Raw genomic sequence first — 14,758 nt, forward strand, 5'->3', positions numbered from 1 at the left:
ACCAATAATTATATTTTTTTAAGTTTTTTATACCCAACGTTCTTTAGAGTCAAGAGTGTATAGTGATTGTTCAAATTGTTGTTTGTTGACTTGCATGTGTCATTATAGTATGTGATATTTGATCTAATAAGAATAAACGATATTTTTTTACATGTTTTGTTTTTATTTCATTAAGAAGTTTAATAGCATTCACTGATAAATTTTCCCAACATAACATTGTTATATATTAAAAAACCAAAAATGTATTGATGTTTAAGAACTTTAATTATGGAATAAACTTACTTAAACTACACTATAAAATTCATTTTGAAAATATGAGTTTTGTTTAGTTTCAAATATTTTTCCTTGCATACATGTCAAATAATCAAACAGATCTGTGCAAATAAATAGAAGTAAATTGTTATTTTAAATTACCATCTTTACACTAAACGCATGTTTGGTATTTACATTAAAAAATATTTCTAATGTTTAAAAAAACTGGACTTGCAGAAAACTAATTTAAGGAGTAACTTTTGCTATTTTATTTTAGACATTTTCAATATCCTAATAAAATAATGAAATATAAATTCCACCCGAAGACGCGGGTTTCTATTAAATCTCACTTATATAATATGTAGGTTAGATATCTGTCTAAAAGGAGATGAATAAAAATATAATTATAAGTAAAATTGTTTATTACAAAAATGCCTTCAACAGCCGACAGTGGTATTCATCGAGGATATCTCGAATTGTGTTTAAAGTTAATGGCCTTACACAATAATTCTAATTTTATAAGAAATAGGCTGCAATTAGGTCGCATAAGGTAAGTTAGGTGACCAGCAAGTAAGCTGTAATAAATTATCGCACAGCAGTTATGTAAGCATTCTGGAGGACCTTAAGTAGGTATACATCTGTTTTATAGTATTCTCATATCTGTCTCAGATTATGCTAGAAATGCTCACAATATTAACAAATGTATTGCAGTATAATCACGTATTTAGGAATTATGAACTTATCACATAATTCATCATAAATTCGTAGTAATAGATGTTACTAAATAAGTACAAAGTATCAATTGTTTAGGCATACCAGTTTTTATTAAATTACCGGTTAGATCTGGTGAACTTATAAAAAGTGATTACTTTCACAAGTATGATTTTCATATTTTTTAAGTGTTGTGTATTTTTTAAGATTATCTGTTAAGTGGTAACAACACTGTTTAATATTTAAAAACTACTGCATTATCTAACAGGTATCATAGACGAATATTTGAAGCCTTCATCACTGCTGCAATATTTATTAAAGCTTCTAAACGTGATACGATTTGTTACTAGATCAGTCGAGATTGAAACGCGTTTATAGCCAGATGAACTGGACTGGCTTCGTAACTTTCCAAATAGAAAGAATTCGATAAATAGGCCCGACTGGTCGAATACCAAACCTTAAACGTGGTGGAAACACCATAGAACCATTTTGCGGTCACCCGTAACCTTATGTCTAACAATACACACACATTACATGTAATGATATTCAATATTGTGTACTAATAGCTAATAGAGAAGGTACCGCATTAGTCGAAGTTGTTCGAATCAATTACGGCACTACAACCACAATTTGTTTCCGTACTGTGCTAAAAATCATTTGTCTATAATAGAATAACTCAAGACAAGTCAATGTAGAGCTACAAATAAGTTTCTGGTTTTTTACGCGAATGGGTCATGTTTTTACGCAATGTCTTCTAGACTAACTAATACACGAACTAAAAATATATAGTATTAGTACATAGGTATATGCGTGCTGACCGGTACACGTTGAATGAGGCCGTTGTTATAACACTAATCTTATAAGCAATAATACTATTAGACTGTCTGTTACGTGTCTCATGGGCCTTATTCAGCAATTTTCTCGTTTGCACACGTACAATCCATTTGATCTGTTCGTAACATAAGGAAGTAGGGACGTCAAAACTCAGTAAGTAATCGAAGAAATTCAAAGTCAAATGTACCGTCAAGCATACATCTGTGCATCGACCATACGTACCAACGCCGCCCGCTTGATATGTTTATTGCGCGTTTCTATATTTATTTCGGGTATGTTATTTACTACTTACTACTATTTACTTAACATTATATACGTATATATATTACTACATAAGTTAATATATGCCTTGCAAAGTAAAAATGAACGTTTTATTTTTAAATTGTTACTTTCGTTCGAGACATCGTCTTTCTATGTTATATACACGACACCTATGCCAATTCATACTAATTAAAAACGATTACTGATACTTATTTATTTCGACGCCAATAATTTTAATTACGTTCCGCCATTAGGATCTTCCCGGATTTCTTGAACAGTTGAATCCACGAGTCTGGATGAGAATATATTGAACTCTAATACAGAATACAAGTGCCTATAACTGACACGTTTTGGTACTCGTTTCTAATAGATCTTTTCACATTAAAACTGGCCATTATCTGAGTAACTTGCTTGTGAACTACTATGGTTATCTGTGAGTGCTTTAATAAGACATACCAAAATCTTAATATAAACCTACATAGTACGACCACAGATATAATGGTATCAAAGTACAACGCATATATAATCTATACCATCGCAGCGAGTTTCGTAAAAACGCGACAGTCTGTCTCACGTAATTCATTGGTCACTAATTATACAAGCATGCAACTCATTCGACATGTTCTAACAGACATACACGTGCTTATATCACAACGTGCGTGCAGCGCGGCGACGAACAGAGGAGTCTCCGTCGTCACAACTCCGTCACAACATCGCACGCGATCTATTCCACTTATGTTTATTGCCTACAACTAATGAGGAGCCGCGACTCCATGGCTGTCGCGTCCAGCTTCACAGCTCGCAGAAGTTCCGTAAGAAGATTCCATTTATTAATCTACAGGGTTTTCGCTTTTTCTAAAAGTTCGTTGATGAATTTCTGCAAAAGAAGTAGAAAATTACTTAATTATCATATAGGTCTATTCAAGTCAATAGTCAGTCGAAAAGTAATTTGAATTGCGTAGATATGACAAAAAAATGTATTTTTACCAAAGAAAATGAGATTCTGGGAGTTAGTGTCCATCAACAGGAACAACCCATACTGCACATACCATTTGTTTAGAGGTAGAATAATAATATTAGTGGACCATTCAGATAACGACCTCTAGTTCCAAGTCCCGGTAACAACTATCATACTCATGAATACAAATGTTTATACCGTGCGAGGAATCGCACCCTCGACCACCAAACGGTGTTCTATACCACTAGATCATCACACAAACGAGACGAATATAATGAAGTGAGTAGTATCCGCTGACGTTAGTTTGAATATATTTATGCTACAGTAAAAATTCTCGTTCGTCATCGGTTGATCATTTCGAGCTCCCAGGTTCTCGACGAAGTAGGCCATAGGCCATAGACCTAAACCTTAAAGGGACGTGTACACAGACCCCCTTAGTTTGTTTTTTTTCTGCAAAGGATAGGTCACTATAAATATAAGAGTTCAGTACTTACATGTACATCCTTTTGTGGTTTTTTGGCATCCGCTAGTAACGTCTGTAAATTAGAAACGATGAATTTAGAACAAATATTAGACCCTACGTACTTAGGTGTATCGCGTACATAAAAAAGAATAAAATTTCATTTCATATATTTCAGTTCTTTTTACTGTAATTACATCATGTCCTTGTGGTCCAGTAGACTATAGACCTTAAAGATCATCAGGTCAAGAAAAACGGTCACCAACAACATTACATGTTCATTTAATTTTTTATTTATGATGATATATTATTTCCAATTATTGAAAATACTGACAACAAACCAAATAAATACGAGTATAGGCAGTAGGCTCGTCCCTTACTACGTTCAATTTAAATATACCCGACGAGTATAGCGTTCACCAAGACATTGACAGTTAGAATAAAATCTCTAATTTAAAAAAATAAATAACCCAGGACAAATCACACAGCGCCATCTCAAGTCTCAAGCTAAGCAGAACTTGTGTTATCAGACAATTGTTATAAATACATCTTTTTTGTAAATATGTAATAATATATGTACATATGTTATATGTTTGTATTGGTCTTGATCAATTCTTCTACAAACAAACATACTTGTGAATGTGCGAGCAACCCAAAACTGATCGAAGTAAGGCGGTGTGCTAAAGCGCTAGACCATCTGGGATGACAGTCGTGGAGGTGTAATAAGACACTTACAGTAAGGTGCCGCCGACGGTGATCATCGCTGTCCATGTCGAGCAGTTCATCGATGTCGACCTCCACCTCTTGCGTGCTATTGCCGCTTCCGCCACTGCTCTCCTTCTGGAACCATCGAATATCACAATTATAAACCTTGTCTTCAAAACGGTGTGAACCTTCTTTGTGGACGATGACAGAATGGGAAAACCAATATGCGTGCGTGCGGAATAGAATAAAAAATTCTTTATTTAAATAAACTTAATTTTTGAATAGTCATATTTATATTTTAATCTACTGCTCATTCAGAAAGCTGTCTCATTACAAGAAGAACGAGTCAAGAAACTTGTGTTGCTCTTATAGTAGAATAAAATCAGGTCAGGTAGCTCATCATGACTATTCACCAGGAATTAATCACGATGAGGGGTTGTTAGCAATGGCGACATTCATCATCATTATCAACTACATTATTATCTATTTGACTATTTCTCAATTTGACCACAGACTATAACAATAAACAAAAGAGTATACAAATATGCGTGTATGTCAAATAGTGTATGTTTTTTATAGATAAAAAATATTAGCATCTGCACTCCTTCTCTAGATAAAATACTAGGTACTCGCTCCGGCGTCGCTTAGATGTACATGTATTATACGTCTCTTGAGTAACTCTACCTAGTGCTAAAAACTGTACTAAAATCCGTTGGATAGTTTAAAAAATGTAAGCGACCAGACATCGGATGGGACTTCATGTTATAAAAATAAGTGTGCGAAAATTCGTACTCGGTCCGTATAGAAAAATAGGTAATTTTTTGATTATACTGTTTTAAATTTGACGCGGTCATTTCATACATTTATACGTATAATTAGTAAAAATCGCGGGATCTTATCATGATCACGGGTAAACCGGTTAACAAAAAGGGTAAAGTTTACCCGTGATCATGGCGGTTGTAACACTGCCGAAATATCGGGAATTTAATAAATACACGTTTTAACGTGGTAAGATTTTACTAATTATACATATAAATCTTTGATTATTTCATTTTGCTAACCGGAATTTCGTAGAGTTTCTGTAGTTCGTCGTAGAGCCACATTTCGACGGCGAGCCTCTTTCGAATCAGCGCCATCTGGTGACTGCCATACTTTGCAGTGAGGAATTTCTCACGCCTCTCCTTGACCTGAAATCGTATTTAATTTGATATTATGTGGAAAGTTTTGACTGATATGAAACCGGCTTCGATAACTTATATAAATACATATAGATAACATCATTAATACCTACAGTTTAAAGTTTAACTTGGTTAAATATACTTCGCTTCTCGGGTAGGTACATCATCACCTATCATCCGCCAAGTAACTTTCTTTGTAAGCTGTGATTCGTTTGTAGGGTAGGATTAGGCAGTGCAACTACAGGGTAAGAGTCATGATAACCCTTATGACAACCCTTATCACTTAGGGCTATGAAAAATAGATTCTCAGACCTGAACCTGAAACTGACCTGAGCTGAATATACATATAAAATTTCATAAAAATCGGTAAAGCGTTTTGGAGTACACGAGAATTTTATATATATGTAAGATGTTTTCATAATATTTAATCAAATAGCAAAATACGTGACGTCACACCAGGAAGAGCGGCTTTATGGATAACCCCTAAGAGAATGATGAAGTAAGAAGAATGTACTTACCTCGCCCTTATCGCTGAAGTTCACATGAAGGCCAGTCTTGGCTGGCGAGCGTTCGGTGGGTGACAGCGCAGGGTGTGCTGAGTGCGCGGGGGGATACGCCCCCGCTGCAGCTACGCCGCACTCCATGGCGCAAGGTGCTGCGCCGGCGCCGCCGCGACTCTATAACAACAGACATTGAAATGTAAACACCCTGAATCAATATACTTTGTCTTATTTATGTTTGTCTAGACAATCTCATATTATCTAAATATTAAAACAGACGACAGCTACTTTATAAGTTAACTACCCGAACTGTATAAGTAAGGATAATGACAAAGAATCATCATGACTTCCGTAAGAGACCGAAAGTGTTATATATCTTTAGTATAAAAGAAAGTTGCCGCCGCTATCTGTTCGCTTAAATCTTTTAAACTACGAATACATAGAGTAATTATAAGAGGAAGGTTTATATGTGTAGGATGTGATAGTACAGAACACTCCTCCGATCGTACAATTCAAACGGGGATCGAAATTACGACGGCTTGAGCCGAGATTCGAACCCCTAGTGGTGCCCTCAGACTAAAGTCGTATCCGTCAGGTAGGAGTTGGCCTTCAGCCGCTCCATAAGTCCTTCCGCGGGTTTTGAGTGCCATCTGCACTCGCCCCCTAACGTCCAGTGAAGCTGTAAAGGCCAGCTGCGGCCAACAGCATTAGAGTAGTCCGAAAAAAAAGTACAGAACAAGTCGAGAAATGGAAAGATTTGTAATGCATCCGTAAGAAGCTAGCAGGGCTATCTAGTATATTAATAAATAATTGTTGACTTTAACTTTATGACACATATTACAAGTCTTTGGAAATAACCTATATTGTAATAAAAATGATATTAAAAAAAACAAACGATCGTGCAATACTGGAGTCAGAACTCGAAGCCAAACAAACTGCGTCTAAGGAACGACTTAATGATATCCTATTAAACAGATCACATGTACGGAGCCATGTAGTGACCTAGTTTGACTTTGCTGTATGTAATTTGGGATATTCTTCTTCTTATTCGATATACTCTTGATAGAACGGTCGTGGTCATTATGTAGTGGAGTGAGAGGCAGATGCCATCCGTCTTATGACAACTCGCCATTTCTCCCTACTGGCGCCCATTTTGGTACACCCGTGGAGTGGACCGCTTACTGCTGCTTTGACTCGGTCGGACCATCACATGGGCGATCGTCCACGGGGGAGTGGTACCGTCAACCCTACCGTGTATGACAAGCCTTTCTATGGATGTACAATTTCTATACGAGACGTGACCAAAGAAGGTAAGGATGCACGATTGTGTTAATGTAGATAGACGCTGCTTAATGCCGAGTTCTTCGAGGATGGAAACATAAATAATTTGGTAATACAATTTAGGAATGGTTAATGATGATTGACAATTTACTTTATACTACTAATCCCAATATATAACGTAGTAAATAGTCAAGAAATTAGTAGCAGTAGTAAATAGGTAGGTACTTGATAAAACTTAAGAAATTGGTGACTAACAGACAATATTATGATAAGTTCGCCTTTTTTAAATACTTTACTGACATATAATGTGTTAACATTTAAAGCAATTATATTTGCTGATATATTTAAATATCCTCGTAATCAAAGTATATTCATGAAGGAATTAATTTATACCATCTATTTATAATAATATAGTCTAATTCATAGCTAACTTCTGCATGTCAACTTTTGCATCAGTTTTCAGTCAGCAGCATTCAGTCTAACTTTTGCATGTCAATTACAATTTTGGCGGGACATCTAATAACCTACAAATATTATAAAACCTTCATTATATACCGTGTACCCTTGCATATAAATTATTTCATTATATTTCATCTCATCTCATTTTATTTCTTTTCTATAAGAAACTTTAGTTAAATCACAGATAACATAATACTACAGAGTTAAATTATTTACAAATAACAACGCCCATGTGATTTGTTTAAATTGCAGTCAGTTTATTATAGCCATAAATAACAATGTTACTTGAGCGTGCATTCGCTATATGCTCAATAATATCTAATAATAAATAAACTAAAATTGTATATTTATTTGTCTGTCTGACTCTGTGTATGTATTTTCAAATGTATATTTGCGACCAAATCTTAAGTGCGTAAATAATAGATCTGCAAACACGAAACGTGACACGGCGACGTTAATATTTTGGTATACTGCTTATAAACATGTTAAGTTCGTTTTGATTATCCTCTAACGTGTAGAATAAGTGTTAAATTCACCAAAGCGGATTATATTTAGATAGGGAACAAGCTAGGATTGTAGACATGCCAAACAGACAGTTTGCGTGCGGCGATAGAAGAAATAATATTGTTATGAAAATAGGTACGTGTAACTAATCGTCCATCGAATTTACGTTACTTTAATGAATTAGTTTTTATACATTCTGGACAATTAATACAGCGCCTAGTTCGTCGGTAAAAGAGCTTGTGTTATGGGTACTGGACAACTGAAATAAATAATTAGATTTTTATTTGCAAATACGTACATAGTATACATGGAATACACTCCGCCCGATATAAACAATGTAAAATTGATATAAACTCATGAATACAAATGTTTGCACCGTGCGAGGAATCGAACCCTCGACCATCGAAACTTTTACTCGCAGATAGCTAATGTTATAATGAGAATCTTAGGCTACTTTTTTTTTTAAATATCTTAATGAAGATCTTTATTTCATCCTACGAGTTTAAGTGTTTCATAGCTGACAGCCCTGGTGAGTATAGTGCACGACGGTGTCAGTGGTGGCGATGCGAGACGGTTGCCTCCAAGCCACGATAGCAATCGTGCACAACCAACCATGATTCCTGCCTGCCTACCGTAATACATAGACTACTTAAGTATTTACATAAACACGTCACTATTTCATAAAAGTAAAGTTAAAGAAAACTCTAATTATTAACAATACTGAACCCACAGATTATAATACGAGCAGTATCTGTTCCGATCGTGACATTGGCAAAATCATTAAAACTCCAGAGCCATAGAATTAAAAAAAGGTAAAGGAATTTATTATTATTACTTTGTTAGCTATGAATAACATTTTCAAAGACTATGATGTCATAACCTTAATACATTTGAAAAAATCTTAAGAGGCAACAAAGACAGAATATAATATGGTATCTAAATATATGTATATAACTCAAAGGTGACTGACGTAGTGATCTATCAATGGACTGCCCAAACTACTGGACGGATCGGGCTGAAATTTGGCATGCAGGTAGATGTTATGACGTAGGCATCCGCTAAGAAAGGATTTTGATGAATTCTACCCTCAAGGGAATAAAATAGGGGATCAAAGTTTGTATGAAACTTTGTCAATTTTAAACCGATCGGGCTGAGACTTTGCATGCATAAAGCTACTATGACGTAGGCATCCCCTAAGAAAGGAAACAAAAGTAAAGCCGCAAAAACTATACCTAATTAATAATAATAATTCTTAACGCGAGCGAAGCCGCGGGCAAAAGCTATTATTGGAATAAAATGTCAATAAAATTCTGTACCAACTCCTGATGAGGAGAGTACATGCCTACTAGTAGGACGAAACCGAAGGTTTTTTTAATGAATGGTATGGTTCACCCGCCTGTGTTAACTGTATACGCTGGTAAGGCATCAGTGGTGGGTGATAAGACGACCTGATCAGTTAACGCATCGTGATAAATTCACCAGGAATTAACAACGATGGTTTCCACGGAAGACCAAGTGGAGGTAGACCTTCAACTATTTTAACATTGCAATGTTAAAATAGTTTATTTTTTAAAGCATACTGAAAAAGGAAATGACAAATATTGCAAATGACAATTTTGCCTTTCAACATAATGAAATGTACCTAATTAATCAAAAATATTTAGTGCTTAAAGAGTATTACTATATTTTTTATCTAAATTAAAAAAATAAGATGGACACATAAAAAGTATTATACAATAACAAATCATCAATAAACTTGAAAACCTTTTTATTCTACAACCAATTTATACAATTTTATACGGCGTTGTTCCGATAAAACATATGCCAAGATTGTTTAATAAATACTGGCTAATGATAAACAGAATAATATAATTTTAATTTTGTATATACTTCTATGCAATAGGTCTAACATAAAACACAGTTCTAATATAGTTAAAGTAATATTTATTAGGCATTTTTGGACACAACCCAACGCTATCACCGTGAAATGGTTTAAATAAAACAATATAAATTAAAAACTATACATATGTACACAGAGCTCCAATGAGACAAGAAATAGAGCTAAACTTTATTGAAATAATCTCAGAAATGTAATTAGCCTTAACAAAAACGGGAGGAAGAGGTCCAAAAATCAAACGTAATTTAGGATGTATGTCTCTAAAATGTATGAAATTCCAGACCTTTGAAATGGCAACGCATGCCTCATGCCCTTTAGAAAAAATAATATTTGTCGTTCGTATACATAAGCTTGGGTATGGACCAGTGATGTTAGGTCTAACCGAATCCGAAATAAATATTGCGGATAATATCGGATAGGGACGGAGGCTAATTGAGACACGTTATGTAACCACTTGTATTTTACTTTTGAAATTCCTTAAAAAAATAATATCAGTAAACGAAACTATCCGAAAAATAACCGGATAATCCGATATAATTTCATATCCGCATCCGTATCCATATCCGGTATAATAATCATTCCTGTATCCGTAACCTATCCGTATCCGAAATTTCATATCCATAACATCCCTGGTATGGACAACACTGCAGTAAACTAGTAAATAGCAAGAGTAGCAAATTCACTATTATGTAGCTAACTCACAACACTGACGGTCTCGGTGGTATAACGTTTTACACCTCCTTACTTCCTATGGTTGCGGGTTCGAATGCTCACACGGCACCTACATTGTATATTCATGAGTATGATTGTTTGTATCGGTCTGGGTTTCTACTATGTATCTTATGTATTTACAAAAAAAATATGTATATTTATGTCTAGTCTAGTACAGATAACTTAAGCTCTGCTTAACTTGGAAGTAGACGGCGTTTTGTGAATTATCCTGAGATCATTATTGCTTGGTCATTATCCCATTATTTGGAGTCGGCGCAGTATATCATCCTCTGCTACTGATCCCTATCATCCGTTACATTTAACTCTCCCTTTATACATATCATCTTTCACAGAATCCATCCATATTTTTTGATCATCGTCTCCCTTTTCCATCAGCGTTCACGTTAAATACTTTTTTTAAAACTTGGCCCTCGCTCCTCCGCATAACATGCCCATATATAAAGAATTATCCTGAGATATAAATAAATAATAATACAAAGTATTTGTAATCTTTAATTTTCGTAGTCTAACTCGGGTAAGTGTGTTTTTTTTAATTGAAACGAAACCATGGGCCTCACAAAAGAATTTGCTACGTGCTGGTTTAATCCGGTACTAGGTATGGGTACCTATACGAATAGAAAGTTCAATCACTACTTGTACCGTTTCAAAAGTTGGGCAGATTATACGAAATGAATCATTTTCTGAACAGATCACAGTGGCAATTATTGCTTTATATAACTGTTTAATAGGTTTTCTCCGTTACTCTCGTAACTTACGGCGATATTTTGGTCTTTAAATTGTTCTTGTCTTAATAAATGTCAATGTTTCTTGTTTAAATAAATAAATGTAAACCGCGGGCACAGCTAGCCTACAATAGATTTTATTGTACGAAAATCAAATCTGCGTCCATTAAAGAGAAATAGTTATTATAAACCAACTCGGTGGTTTAGCGGTTAAACCATCGAGTTAGTAAAGCTCATGTTTTACAATTTTGTTCCAGTTTCATTATGTTGAATAAACTCAGCGTAATAATAAGTTACCCAGGGTGAGGGGAGGGGATTGTTAGTAATATGGCTAATAACCCTACTGCTAGCATGTACCAGGTCAAGTTGACCTCCTCGTAATTCCCCCTGGAAACCATTATGAATGTGATATCTCAGTTCATGCTCATCTTATTATCCTCCACTGGTGTCCCGCCAGCGTAAACCGTTATCGTAGACGGATGCACCATTCCAATATCCATAACAATAAGTTATTAAGGTATTGTACGCTGACAATTGTCACATGCTTACGTTAGTCTCATATGATGTATCAATGTTTTCAAAACGTTACCTACCTGAGGAACGCATAATACGTATGCAAGCTACACAATGAACTCATTTTTATAGAAATAAAAAGGCAATTTTCAATTCAGTTGTACTTATATTTATGTTTAGGACTTTACAATAGCGTCTAATTTTTTAATATGGCTAAAAAGTTTTCCACCTAAATATATAATTTAAAAAAATGTTTTTAATAGATCGTTTTAATAGATGTTCTTAATAGATCATTTAATAAAACTTTACTATTATTTAAAACTAGTTGACCCGTTAAATGTTGTCCTTCCTTAATTAAGAATACTTCGCACTTGTAAGAAACTTGTAAGAAATAAAATCCTCTCAACATTCTTAATTCTTCTTTTCCCTAAGAACGTCCTTGTTAGAATAACATAAATGAATAATAAAACAATGTAAAATACACGACGCATTTACGATAGTAAAGGTATACCTATTTTTTTTTAACACTGCATTAACTCTTTTAAGAGCGTGAAGACGCTTGTAGAGCATAGAGCACCTTTTCGTAGTGCTCTCCAGTTCTTTGTCCTGTGGGCGACGCCTCTCGACGCCGTGTGACGCCAGACGCTGACCTCCCTCCCCCTAGGTGGTATTTCCATGCCAACACCCGATGATAAAAGCGTTTTCATTTAAAATGAAATACTCGTCTAGACTGAAGTGTACAGTTTCCAGTCTCTCAAGTGGAATAAGGTATGCAATTTTGTACTTTTAAACCCTAAGAAATAACGTATACGAATAATAGGTACCTACTATACTAATTTTATAAAAAAATATAAAACAGTATATATCTTACTAATATTATATATCCGAAAGTATGCAACATCCATCTATGTATATAGATGGATATTTGTTGCTCTTTGACGCATAAAATACTGCTCTGATTTTGACGAAACTTTACAGTCTAAAACATAGCTTACATATCAGAATTACACATAGGCTATAATTTAAAAAGATATTATATAAATTGGGCAAAATGTAATGATAAATGTCAATAAAGTGTGATGCAGACGAGTTGAGCGAGTCATCTAGTTATATATATTATTTTCAGTAGCTAAGGTTAGTTTTTTGTCGAAAAGTGATGGCATAGGTGTTAAGTATGTGACTTTTTTATAATAATAAAAAAAATTTAACTATGGGTCCTATGTAACAAAGACAGATAAATAGACAGACATATTTTCTCATTGATAATATTATATATGGTTATTTTAAAATATGTTTGGTGAGCGTTCTAGCATGACGTTCATATTACTCGCCTCACGTCCGGGAAATAACTCTTTACACGGCTAGGAGCATTTTTCCACTGATTTGAATATTTCATATTAATTTGACCACACTCTCTCATTAATTTTTACTAGCAGCCAAAATGCTTTATAAGTAGTTTTTATATTTCAACTATGTTAAGAAATAGTTGTGCTTATATATCAGAATAACATATAGGGTAATAAATTTGTAACCTATGTGTTATTCTGATATATAAGCTATATTATTGTAAAGTTACATAAAAATCTATTCTGTAGTTTTTACGTGAAAGAGTAATAAACATCCGTGCATCCATCAATCCGTCCACACTTACGAACTTCCGCGTTTAGAATATTAGTATGAAGAATGATAATATATTAAATACGGTACAGAATCAAGATTAGAATAGAAATTTTGAATATGTCATCAAATAATAAATAATAATAATTTTATTGCGAAAAGAGGGTTGTAAAGGGTTGAAAGCGGAGATGAAAGGTTGTATGAAAGTTTCATTTTATAAGTAGAACGATGAAATTATTTTGGGTTATAATATGACTAAATATATTTTTTTCATTTGGTCAAGGTCATTATTCCACGCCAAAGTCGCGGGTATAGCTAGTTCACAATATAATTGTTAAAATTTCATCTAAATATTAATATAAGCCTACATATTCGATATTTATCTGAATATAGACATAAGTATTTATTCCTAAAAGCAATGTAACCTATTCAAAGCAAATAAATAAATCCCTACATTAATTACTTCGTTCAATATTCGAAATAATACAACATGCAAAAATGGCGATTCATTTAGGTGAATATAATATGGAAATACAAAGGGTAGCTAACTTATTAAATAAACAAATGAGTTTTAGGATTTTAGTGGTATGCTGCAGTAGAGTAAATGAAGGTTGTAATAATTAATAAGTACAACACGAGTGGGTGTAAACTATGGTTGTCAACTTTTGTTAACAATTTAGGGACAAACGATCAACGAACTTTTAAAATTTATATTTTGTATACATATCAAACAAATATTACTCCATTTTTTGTTATATTATACTTTACCTGTTGTGCTCGCGGTTTTACCCGCATGAAATTTAGCCTATGTGTTGTACAAGTTTTATCAAATTCCATTCAGTAGTTTTTGCGTGAAAGAGTAACAAACATCCATCCATTCTCACAAACTTGTGAGCGGTAAATTAAAAAAAAAACTTTTAAACTGTTATGCAAAAATGCTTCAATGTAAGATTATTTCAATAAATAATTTTCGATTCTATTCTATTCAAATTTCGATTATCAAAAACGCGACAAATTTGCGTCCCACATTCATTTCGGAGAGACCGGGACTCGTGAAATAGTGCTAATCGGTGGTTTGTATTCACACACTTAAACTTAAATTGTAAGTAAGAATAAATTATTTAAAAGAGCAACACACAAGTTTCTTGCTTGTTCTTCTTGTGATGAGACAGCA

General features: G+C 34.1%; 1 protein-coding gene across 3 annotated transcripts in view; it reads right to left on the reverse strand.

Annotated features, from left to right (window-relative positions):
- Positions 1 to 2,418: 2,418 nt before the first annotated feature.
- LOC131844675 (protein phosphatase 1 regulatory subunit 14B) overlaps positions 2,419 to 14,758 on the reverse strand; it is a 29,839-nt gene continuing 17,499 nt past the window's right edge. For all 3 annotated transcript variants that reach the window (XM_059193614.1, XM_059193615.1, XM_059193613.1), the window contains exons 2-6: positions 5,878 to 6,036; positions 5,243 to 5,368; positions 4,212 to 4,316; positions 3,511 to 3,552; positions 2,419 to 2,935 (exon numbers count right to left, since the gene is read on the reverse strand). In XM_059193614.1, the coding sequence (XP_059049597.1) occupies positions 2,894 to 2,935; positions 3,511 to 3,552; positions 4,212 to 4,316; positions 5,243 to 5,368; positions 5,878 to 6,036 (474 nt within the window). In that variant the 3' untranslated portion in view covers positions 2,419 to 2,893. The remainder of the gene's footprint in view (positions 2,936 to 3,510; positions 3,553 to 4,211; positions 4,317 to 5,242; positions 5,369 to 5,877; positions 6,037 to 14,758) is intronic.

Source organism: Achroia grisella, unplaced genomic scaffold (genome assembly GCF_030625045.1).
Source record: "Achroia grisella isolate CSIRO2021 unplaced genomic scaffold, CSIRO_AGI_Agris_v1 utg4116, whole genome shotgun sequence".
NCBI classification, from domain to species: domain Eukaryota; kingdom Metazoa; phylum Arthropoda; class Insecta; order Lepidoptera; family Pyralidae; genus Achroia; species Achroia grisella.